Source organism: Orcinus orca, chromosome 1, assembly GCF_937001465.1.
Source record: "Orcinus orca chromosome 1, mOrcOrc1.1, whole genome shotgun sequence".
NCBI lineage: Eukaryota > Metazoa > Chordata > Mammalia > Artiodactyla > Delphinidae > Orcinus > Orcinus orca.
This window is the reverse complement of record NC_064559.1, coordinates 100,810,181-100,822,114: the sequence shown is the minus strand read 5'-3', so window position 1 is coordinate 100,822,114 and position 11,934 is coordinate 100,810,181. Positions and strand designations below refer to the sequence as shown.

General features: G+C 45.8%; 1 protein-coding gene across 12 annotated transcripts in view; it reads left to right on the top strand.

Annotated features, from left to right (window-relative positions):
* IL6R (interleukin 6 receptor) overlaps window positions 1-11,934 on the top strand; it is a 136,273-nt gene that overhangs the window by 80,151 nt on the left and 44,188 nt on the right. For 7 of the 12 annotated variants that reach the window (XR_007471561.1, XM_049697651.1, XM_049697641.1 and 4 more), the window contains 2 exons: window positions 4,445-4,524; window positions 5,476-5,534. Coding sequence is in view for 11 of the 12 variants with exons in the window: in XM_049697651.1 (XP_049553608.1) it covers window positions 4,445-4,524; window positions 5,476-5,534 (139 nt within the window). In the remaining variant the exon portion in view is untranslated. The other 5 variants (XM_033414472.2, XM_033414468.2, XM_033414471.2 and 2 more) reach the window with 4 other exon arrangements.

Below are 11,934 nucleotides of genomic sequence, written 5' to 3'. Positions count from 1 at the left end.
TCCGCGCGCCCCTCCCCTCCGAGGCTGGCGCCTCCCCGCCCGCCACCTCCCGCCCAGATCCGGGGGCGCCGGGGTCAGTGCCTCTGCAGAGGCGGGTCCGGGGTGCATGTTTGGGGGAAGGTAGCAGCAGCTCTACGTGCTGACCGGTTGCGCCCGCGTGGTTAGGGCCCCCCACGTTTTGGGTAAGCAGCTCCCCATCTGCACTGAGCCGGTCTCGGCCAGGCGCTGCCTTCAAACGCAGCCCAAGTGCTCCACGTGCACCTCTCCGACCCAGGATGGGAGGCCCTCCACTCCTAAAAGAGCTACGCGCGCGCCGCTGTCACTCGCTCCACTCTCTCTGCAAGCATATTTTGGGGGTGTGTGTGCGGGGAAGGTGTCTATTAAAAGCGGGAGCAGGGCCCGGGGACGCTTGCTCCCGAGCCGGTGCAGTTACCGTCCTAGCGAGCTCTGCTGGCGCGGCGCAGCTAGCACGCAGGTCTTCCCGCCCGGCCGGGCTGCAGCCGCCCGGGGATTGGCTGCGGAGGGGCGGCCCCGCCCCGTGCCCCGCGGGCGTCGGAGGAGTAGAAGCGCGCAGGAAGGAGCTAAGGCTCAGCGTCTGGGCTGCAGGCTGGATGTACCTGGCAGGGGCAAGGTACAGCTTTTTGGTTCCCGGCCCCGGGCTGTCGGGCGGACGGTGGCGGGGACCTGGGCGTTGGGAGGCATTTGTGGAAACTGCACCTCTCATTTCCCCTCCATGGTGGCGGGGCGCGTGTTACCCCTCGGAGCTTGTCGCTTGCTCTCGCCAGGTGCGTCTGCAGAACTAATTTTTAGTGGGGTTGGTGGGTGGGAGTGGATACCAGACTGAATTTAAAAACTTTAAATTGAAAAACTTTTTAGCTTAAAAAACTAAACGTGCTGTTGAGGCTAACGCAATACGTTCTAAATCCAATACAAGCCGGGGGGGACTGAATGATCCTGGCCACTCATTGGCTTCATTTGTGTGGGCGTTGGTTTGTGAGGTGGAGTGGCAAAAGAAATGCTTGCTTATTCCAGCCATTCTTGAAAATGTGCCTTACCTTTAAAAAAAAAAAACTTTATTGAGATATAATTTGTACACCATAAAATTCACCTGTTTTAGGTGTACAATTAAAAGGTATTTAGTATATTTACAGTGCAGCCATCACCACAATCTAATTTTAGAACATTTCCCTGTTTAGAGCATTTGGGGCGCCAAAAGGAAACCTTGTTAGCAGTCACTCCTCATTCCCCGCCGCCCCCCCCCCCCCCGCCCCCAGACCTAGGCGGCCACCAGTCTACTTTCTGTCTCTACAGATTTGTCTAGTCTGGACTTTTCATATAAGTGGAATCATACAATATGTGGCCCTTTGTGTGTGGTTTCTTACTGTAGCATCATGTTTTTGAGATTCATCCATGTTGTGGCATTTATCAATATTTTAGTCCACGTATATTGCCAGATAATATTCCATTCTTTGGGTATACATTTTATTTATCTGTTCATCTGTCAATTGATGATCATTTGAGTTGTTTCTTGTTTTTTTAAATTTAATTTGTTTTTGGCAGCGTTGGGTCTTCGTTGCTGCATGTGGGCTTTCTTTAGTTTCTTTCTTTAGTTTCTTTTTTTAGTTGCGGCCGGGGCCACTCTTCCTTGCGGTGCGCGGGCTTCTCATTGCAGTGGCTTCTCTTGCTGCGGAGCACGGGCCTTAGGTGTGTGAGCTTCAGTAGTTGCAGCACGCAGGCTCAGTAGTTGTGGCACAAGGACTTAGTTGCTCCGTGGCAGGCATGTGGGATCTTCCCCGACCGGGGATCGAACCCGTGTCCCCTGCATTGGCAGGCAGATTCTTTAACCATTGCGCCACCAGGGAAGTCCCTGAGTTGTTTTTCTTTTGGATATTGTGAACAATGCTGCTGTGAATATTTGTGAACAAGTTTTTGGTGGACATCAATTTTAATTTATCTTGAGTAGATACCCAGGAGTGGAATTGCTGGGTCATATGGAATTCTCTTTAACTTTTTGAGAGACTGCCAAACTGTGTCCCAAACGGCACCACTTTACGTTCCCACCAGCAATATGAGGGTTCCCATTTCTCGACATCTCAACACTTATTGTCTGTCTTTTAAATTATAGCCCTCCTAGTGGATGTGATGTATCATTGTGGCTTTGATTTGCATTTCCTTAATGGCTAAATACGTTGAGAGTCTTTTTCATGTGCTTATTGGACATTTGTTTATCTTTGGCGAAATGTCTATCAGGTGATTTGTCCACTTTTAATTGGTTTATTTGCATTATTATTATTATTATGGCTACGCCGGACTGCATGCAGGATGGTTTCTCTGACCAGGGATCGAACCCAGGCCTCTGCAGTGAAAGCGCTGAATCCTAACCACTAGACCACCAGGGAACTCCCTATTTGCCTTATTATTGAGTTGTAAGAGTTCTTTATATACTCTTTGTCTTTTTTTTTTTTAATAAATGTATTTATTTTTGGCTGCGTTGGGTCTTCATTGCTGCACGTGGGCTTTCTCTAGTTGCAGCAAGCAGGGGCTACTCTTCGTCGTGGTGCAGTCTTCTCATTGCGGTGGCTTCTCTTGTTGTGGAGCACGGGCTCTAGGCGCCAGGGCTTCAGTAGTGGTGGCTCGCAGGCTCTAGAGCGCAGGCTCAGTAGTTGTGGCGCACGGGCTTAGTTGCTCCATGGCATGTGGAATCTTCCTGGACCAGGGCTCGAACCCGTGTCCCCCGCGTTGGCAGGCGGATTCTTAACCACTGCGCCACCAGGGAAGTCCTACTCTTTGTCTTTTTAAAAACACAAATAAGACACTTTTCCAGACCAAGCAATAGAGTGGAAGCTCATGACTTTTGAGTCATATGGTTTGAATTCAAAAAACAGGCTTCTCTATTTATGAGCATAAATTAAGTGATCTTTGACAGACTACCATTATGGTCTCTGAGCCTCCAGGACTTCGTCTGTACAGGGGGGTAATAATGGCAAGTTCTGAGAGTTTCCATGAGGATTAAATGAGACAATGTACATTAGCTGTTTAGTTAGCATAGCACCTGGCAGGCCCTTAAAGGCATCTTTGAAAGATTTATGCTGGGCCCTTGCTTGGGAGGTGTTGGTGCCCTCCCTGTTCCAGAAGCCCATAGGTTTTTCCAGGGATTACCAGGAAATTGGGAGTAACAGCCATAGCCTGATTCTGCCCATAAACCTCTCTATTTTTATTCATCAATACTTAAGCCTTTTAATTATCTTAACCACTGTTAGTTCTATTTAAATTTAGTTGCAACTAAAGCGGTTTCCTCCTGCAGCTGGGAACAATTTAGAGGACAGCGTTACTACTTTCTTTTAAAATTTAATGTTTTAATTTTTGTTTCTCCCAAAGTAAAGAAAAAAATTCCTTTAAAATGACTTTGACAGCCTTCTTACCTGCAGGAAAAGAACCAAGGGCTGATCTGTCATGCCTCTGCAATGAAGCCTCCATGAAAACCCAAAAGTATGGGTTCTGAGAGCTTCCGGGTTGGTGAACACAGTAGAGATTTGGGGACAGTGACGCACCTAGAGAGCATGGAAGCTCTGTGCCCTTTCCCTGTACCTTGCCCCATGCATCTCTCCCATCTGGCTGTTCCTGAGTTATATACTTTTTAAATAAATGGCAATCTAGTAAGGAAAATGTTTCTCTGAGATGTGAGCCACTCTAGCAAAGTGATGGGACCCAAGGAGGGGTCGTGCGAACCTCCAGTCTCTAGGTGGTCAGTCAGAAGCACAGGTGACTGGCGGCTGAAGCGGGGCAGTCCTGTGGGACTGAGCCCTTAACCTGTGGAATCTGATGCTATCTCCTGGGTAGACAGTGTCAGAACTGAGTTGCATTGTAGGACACCCAGCTGGTGTCTGGAGCAGTGCTTGGTGGTGTGGTAAAACTGCTCCCCCCCTACATCGGAATTGGTGACCAGAACCTTTAATAGGTTCTGGGGATTAAGATACGGACCGCTTTGCTGGGGGGCATGATTCTGCCTGCCGCAGTACCTATTCAGTAATGTGATGCTGAATGATCCTGGCATTCCTCTAACTGTGGCTGGTTGGCTTTGCAGGAGATCCTTTTGGAAAGAAACTGCAGCATGTAAGTTGTTTCCTTTTGCTGATAAACAAGCCTCCTTCCACCCCACAGCCTTCTGTTCCTTCTCCTCCTGCCTCCCAATGCCCAGAGCTTAGGAGTCAACCCCAGCATTTCTCGCCTGTTGATTCTGACACTAAATGTGCTGTAACAATTAGCGATTAAAAAGGTCCAGTGGAGGGCTTCGTGCTTGGAACCCGAGTCTGGAGGGAGGAAGGGAAACCCTCTGTCAGGAAGCGGGTATGGAGGCTTCTGCCGGGCCCTGCTTGTTATGCCCAAACTCCTTCTGTTGGAGTTTGCCCTCGGGAGGTGCAATGCTAAGACCTGTGTTTGACAGGTCCTGGAGCAGCAGTGACTTCGGACCCTCTGCTGAAGTATTTGGGAAGAATGGAGTGTTGGAGGAACAGAAATTTCCAAGTGAGTTAGCTTGGGGGTTTGCTTGGTGCTGGGACGCTCAGTCTGTAACCTGGATCCTAATTAATCTACTCAGTTTCTCTTCAAGCATGAAACCTGAGATCCTGCCCTTGCTCCAGTCACCACGTTTCCTTTCACATGAGGGATGCATCCCTCTGCCACACACTGTGCAGACCCTCAGGCGCTGTTGCGCTGGCTGCTCCTAACCCCATACTTCTCTTTAATCCTTATCTCCTCCCATTTCACCCTCCACCATCTCCAAAGTGATCTTTCTGCAACCTAGCCGCGTTGATGTCACCTCTCTGATTAAACCCTTCACCTCCTTCTCACAGCCAGTGGACTCTGCTGAGACTGCTGTGGGCAGCAGTCAGCGATTTCAGCAGTTGGCCTGGCCTGCCTTTCTTCCTTCTGCTCTCGCCACTCACCCACCTGCAGCAGGCGTCTAGCTATTCCTGACTCCAGGCAGCCTCCCAGACGCGCGCCTTTTCGCATCTCCATGCCTTTGCGTGTGCCCTGCCCTCTGCCTGGATTCCCTTCTGCCTCCCTCCTGCATTAACCCCCACTTCCTTCCCTCCTTCAGCTGAATGTTAACTTTGAAATACTACCCACTTTGATCCTGAAACTACATAATACCCCATTGGAAGCGCTGGATTCCTGGTGTGCTGATGACTCGCTGTCCTCCCAACCCCCAGAGAGAGAGTACGCTCCTGCCTTGAAGGCAGTGATATCCAAGGCCAACACTTAACACTGGACCACTCCCATAACCCTGATAAGTGTCTGCTGACCAATTGAGTGCTGTATAACCCTTCACTGATCATGGGGGGAGGAATGTTTGTAGGGGACTGTGTGTGTATGTTTTAACCTTGAGGAAAATGTGTCACTTATCACATGTTCTAACTCCTCTGAATCCTCTAGCCTTACACCTGCCTTCTTTTTGGCTATTTTTCTTCTTAGGATTCAAGAAAAGAGAGACACAGGTGTACGTTGGCAATCTCCCGCTGGATATCTCTGAGGTATGCTTCACTCTCTGTGAACGGTTGCTTCTTATCTTCTTTGGTCTCCCCCATATGACTTAAACCTGCCAGTAACAGTTTTACCAGTTTTAAAAGGTATTTTAGAGCTACGAATGTGCAAGCAGTTGCTGGTTGGTGACTGCGCTGACCAGCTCACAGCCAATTCACGGTTTGCCTTGGACTTCCCACTTTTAGCGTGGAGCATCCTGCATCCAGCCATCCATGTAAACCTGGATGGGTGGTCACCCTCCTTATCACTGTGAATGGAGGGGCAGCGGTGAGGCAGCTTCCCTTTAGGAAGGGAGCCTTGTGAGGGTTCAATTGTCGATCCTTTGGTCATAGGGAGCAGTGGGGTCTCAGCCAAGAAACTACACCCATTTCACTTTGAAATGCACCAGTTCAGTCAGTTGGCTGTGTACTTAGAGAGTAGAATATAAACAACCATATTTGACCCCCGGAATCTTCCTGTCTGTTTGGGGAGGCCAGACCACCAAACCCGAAATAATTATAGAACAACATAAGTACTTAAAATTTGTAATAGGTGCATTTGAAGTATAGATGAAGAGAGAATGGAAGTGTAATCTACCGATTTGAAGCATCCCCTGCCTTTTTAATTTTTTTGGAGCATTTAAAAATTTGCGAGTAACGCAGAATAATGTGCCTGAGGCTCACTCAGCACGCTAAAAGATAACCTGGTCCTTGGGCTCAAGCTCAGTCTTAGATGAAGGATGAGAGAAACTAACTTTTGTGGAGCCCCTGCTGCATGTCAGACATTTTTCAAAAATGTCCTGGTCTCGTGCCCCCTTGCCAATTAGCTAAACTCAATCTTCTCTGCCCAAATTGTGCCGTATTGCTTTTACACCAGTTACTATATTTTAATTATCAGAGATGCTCCGGGAAATAGGCTAAATGCTTCATTAGTGTGGTTTTATTAAATTCTTATAATAACTCTGGGTGGTGGGTGGTATTTCCATCTTGGAGATGAGGCAGCTAAGGCTCTAAGAGGTCCCCCCTACCCAAGTACACAGACCTAGTGAGTGGTCGGCCAAGAGTTGAGTCCATGTCCAGTTGCCCCCAAGTACCAAACCACATAATCCGTAAGACGTGTAAATAACTCACCATAAAAAGAGATGAATCTATTATGTTTTTATCTGACAAAGAGAGAAGAACATGGTATTGGAGCCCAGAGAATAAAGTAATTCATTTTGACCCAGTGAATTAAACCAAGAGTCAAAGGGGTGGGTTGGGGGATTCTTGGCATCTGAGAGAAGAGAGTACTGGGGCTGATTCCCCTTCCCCTTGTTGGCAGGCTGCTACAACCCATTATTTGACAGTGAGATGAGGGCAGGAGCCCTGCAGGCAGTTCTGCAGTGGTCTTGGGGAGGCGAGGCACTGAGAGGCTCTGCCACCTCTCTCCAGAAGACCCTGTTTCGCAGCCCAGCACCTGGGGCTTGCTTGGCTATGCTGACCCACACTGTGGTATAGGGGGCCTTTGATCCTTGCCCCCTTCATGGGAAAGCAGCAGCCTTCCCCACGGTGCTTTCTTCCAACTTAACAAACGCAGACCAGTCTCATAGGAGAGGACAGACATGAGCTGAAGAAGTAGGTTTTTAAAAAGAAGTTTCTTATTTTAACATTAATGCTGGACTTCCCTGGTGGTGCAGTGGTTAAGAATCCGCCTGCCAATGCGGGGGACACGGGTTCGAGCCCTGGTCCGGGAAGATCCCACATGCTGCGGAGCAACTAAGCCCATGCACCACAACTACTGAGCCTGCGCTCTAGAGCCCGTGAGCCACAACTACTGAAGGTCGCGCACCTAGAGCCTGTGCTCCACAAGAGAAGACACCGCAATGAGAAGCCCCCACTCACTGCAGCTAGAGAAAGCCCGCTCAGCAACGAAGATCCAATGCAGCCAAAAATAAATAAATAAATAAATTAAAAAAAAAACCAACAGAACAGAAAAACATTAATGCCTCATGAAGAACCATGAAGTGTCTGCGACTTTACCCTGCTTGCAAACCAACAGATTAGCCTGCGGCAGTTTCATGGCTGTTGGTAGAAGATGAAAGTCTTGGATCAGAGATGAAAGATGATTTATTATTCATAGCAATAACAGTAGCCAGGATTTTTTACTTTATTAACCTTTCTTTTTTTATTCAGATATAAATCACATACTATAAAATTCATTATTTTAAAGCATAAAATTCAGTGGTTTTTAGTATATTCACCAGGTTGTGCAGCCCTCACCACTAATTCCAGAATATTTTCATCACCCCCAAGTAAATCTCATACCCGTTAGCAGTCCCTCCTCCTCTCTTCCTCCAGCCCCTGGCAACCACTAATTTACTTTGTCTCTATGGATTTGCCTATCCTGGCTATTTCATGTAAATGAAGTCATACAACGTGTGGCGTTTTGTGTGTTCTTTCACTTAGTATAATGTTTTCAGGGTTCACATGTTTTATAGCATGTCTCAGTACTTCATTCCTTTTTATGGCTAAAATATTTTTATGGATATACCACAATTTGTTTATCCATTCATCACTGGACATTTGGGTTGTTGCCACTTCTTGGTTTTTATGAATAATGCGCTGCACATTGGTGTACACGTTATGTGTAAACATATGTTCCAGTTGTCTTTGGTATATACCTAGGAGTGAAATTATTGGGTCGCATGATAACTCTGTGCCAAACTGTTTTCCAAAAGAGCTGTAACATTTTCACATTCATACCAGCAATGTATGGGGATTCCAATGTATGGGGATTCCAGTTTCTCCACTTCCTTGCCCAAATCTGTTATTGTCTTTTTTTTTTTTAAATAAATTTATTTTATTTATTTAATTTTGGCTGCATTGGGTCTTCGTTGGCTGCTCACGGGCTTTCTCTAGTTTCGGCGAGTGGGGCTACTCTTTGTTGCGGTGCGCGGGCTTCTCATTGCCGTGGCTTCTCTTGTTGCAGAGCACGGGTTCTAGGTGCACGGGCTTCAGTAGTTGTGGCACGCAGACTCAGTAGTTGTGGTGCGTGGGCTTAGTTGCTCCGCGGCATGTGGGATCTTCCCAGACCAGGGATCGGACCTGTGTCCCCCTGCACTGGCAGGCGGATTCTTAACCACTGCGCCACCAGGGAAGTCCCTGTTTCTTTCTTTTTTTTTTTTTTTTCTGTATGGGGGCCTCTCACTGTTGCGGCCTCTCCCGTTGTGGAGCACAGGCTCCGGACGCGCAGGCTCAGCGGCCATGGCTCACGGGCTCAGCCGCTCCGCGGCATGTGGGATCTTCCCGGACCGGGGCACGAACCCGCGTCCCCTGCATCGGCAGGCGGACTCTCAACCAGTGCGCCACCAGGGAAGCCCTGTCTTTTTATTATTGAGTTGAAAGAGTTCTTTATACATTCTGGATACAGGTCTCTTATAGGATATATGATTTGGAAATATTTTCTCCCATCAGTTGTATTTTTAGTTTCTCTATAGTGTCCTTTGAAACTCAGAAGTTTAATTTTGATGAATTCCAATTTTGTGTTTTTCTTTGGTTGCTTGTGCTTTAGGTGCCATATCTAAGAATCCATTGCCTAATCCAAGATCACAAGGATGTACACTTACGCATTCTTTTAAGAGTTTTATAGTTTTAGCTCTCATATTTAGGTCTATGATCCTTTTTTAAAATTTTTATTTATTTTTGGCTGCATTGGGTCTTCGTTGCTGTGTGCAGTCTTTCTCTAGTTGTGGCGAGCGGGGGCTGCTCTTCATTGTGGAGCACAGGCTCTAGGTGCGCAGGCTTCAGTATTTGTGGCACATGGGCTCAGTAGTTGTGGCTCGTGGGCTCTAGAGCGCAGGCTCAGTAGTTGTAGCACATGGGCTTAGTTGCTTCATGGCATGTGGGAGCTTCCTGGACCAGGGCTCGAACCCGTGTCCCCTGCATTGGCAGGAGGATTCTTAACCACTGTGCCACCAGGGAAGTCCTGTGATCCTTTTTGAATTCATTCTTCTGGGTGGTTTGAGGTAGGGGTCAGTTTCATTCTTTTGCATGTAGATGTCCAGTTGTCCTAGCATCATTTGCTAAAAAGATTATTTTTCCCCAATGAATTATTTTGGCATCCTTGTTGAAAATCAATTGACCATAAATGTAGCAGTTTATTTCTGGAGTCTCATTCTATTCCATTGATCTGTATGCCTTTCCTTATGCCAGTACTGCACTTGCTTACTGTAGCTTTGTAGTAAGTTTTGAAATTGATCACACACTTACTCTTGAACCCATTGGTTTGCTTTCTGCCCTCACCAGTTTTCTCAAACTGGTCTTGCTGAGTATATGAGTAACCTTCATGATGCCAAATGGATTTAAAATCTTCAAATGCTTCTGTTTCCATAATTATGATAGATTGGATAACCTGAAAACCCTCTCACAAGAAAATACTTGGAAATAGAAGCTAAAATATAGGAAATACCACTTTTAAATACATATCTGACTCCTAAGAAAGTAAGGAAAATTAATAGGGCCCCAAATAAGCAATAACTGAAAACCAGGGGAGTCTGGCCATTGCCCTAGGATCTGTGCCTACCTCAAAACCCAAAGAATAGATTGGATTATAACAGCCATGTCAAGACAGGAGATGACACTCTGGGCCTATGTGAGGAGGGGAATGGTAACTGACATCCCCGCAAAAGCAGGATTGTTGAAGGGCTGGACCCTTAGTGAAAGTGTGAACCACAGAAACTTTGCTCATTGGCCCAGGGTGGTGTTGAGGTAGTTAATCTGTCTTGGCCTGGATCTGGGGCTGGTAGGGCTAAGCAGTCTCCCCAAGAACATGTAACAGTAGGCCTGATTTCATGTGACTTGCGGTTTAAATTCATATTACTTACAAGGTCTGGGAACCTTCAAGCTAAAATTTAACCTTTGATAAAGTTAAAGACCCAATTCACAGAAAAACATTTAGACTGAATGGAAGGAAACCTCCAAAATCTGATGAAGAGTATCTACAAAAAATACACAGAAAACATGATCACTTGGGAAACAGAAGTATTTTAAAATCAAGAACAAGACATGAGTGCCTCTATCACTTCTGTTTAACATTTTATGCGATTTAGCTAGAGCAAGTGAGAAAATAAAAAAAATAAGAGGTGTAAGAATTGGAAAGGAAAAAACAAAGCTGTCATTATTTGCAGATGATTGCCTAAGTTGAAGCTTAAAAGACTCTTGGACGTGTTAGAATTATTGAGAGTTAAGTTGGTTGAATATAAGCTAAATATACAAAAGTCAGTTGTATTTCTATACAAGAGGAACAAAAAATACAAAGAGCTAGAATATAATAAAAGTTGTGCAAGACATATACACAGAAAATTATGAGACTTTACTGAAGGTCATTAAAGAAGACCTAAATAAAGAGATGGGTAAGAAGAATCAGTTTTATGATCCTTAAATTGATATATAGGTTCAATGCCATTGTGATCAAAATACCCAAAGGTTTTCCAAAGAACTTGACAAGGTGATTCTAAAATTTACATGGATCAGAACAGTCCCATGAATAACTGCACCCTCCTGAAGAAGAATAAGGGGGACAGAGAGGAGAGCAAATTTTCCACTGTAATAATGATGATCTTGATGTGGGTGCATTGCTAATAGTCAACGTATGGAACAGAGTAGAAAGTCCAGAAATAGACCTACACATATATGAGCAGTCGGTGTGTGTAACCAGGTGGTATTGTAGGTCAGTTGGGAAAGAAGGGACTATGCAGTAAACTGGTTCTGAAACAGTGCATTATCCATACAGGAAAAATGAAGTTGGGCCTTAACCTTATAACATACATGGAATGGATTCTAGATGGATTAAGGACTTAACAATGTACGGCAAATATAATACTTAGGGACACAACTTTGATAGCTTTCCCTTTGAGATCGGGAAAAAGATATGGACACCAGGTATTGCTATTACTGTCAGCATTGTACAGGTGGCCTTGGTCAGTGCAATAGGCAAGGAAAAAGAATAAGAATTGGAAAGGCAGAAATAAGTGTCATCAGTGCAGGCGATATGACTGTGGTAGTAGAAAATCATGACCAGTTATCTGTATTCCCAGCTTGTACCTTGCCCATGAACTCTGAACTTGTATATTCAATTGCCTAAGTCCTTATCTCTACTTGGGCAACTAATAGGCGTTTCACACTTAATGTGTCCAGCCTGCTCCTCCCACAGTCTTCCCTATCTCAGTACATGGCCCAAACCTGGGAAATATTCTCGTTTCATACCTCATGTTTTTCACACTTCACATTCAGTCTGTCAGCAGGTATAAGAATACACCTAGAATCAAACAATCTTTTGCATCAGAAGGGAGGGAGAGAATGGAATATCTCTTTAAATTTGCCAAAATTAACAATGGAAGGATAAAAAGGGAATAAAGACTGGTGACCTCTGGGG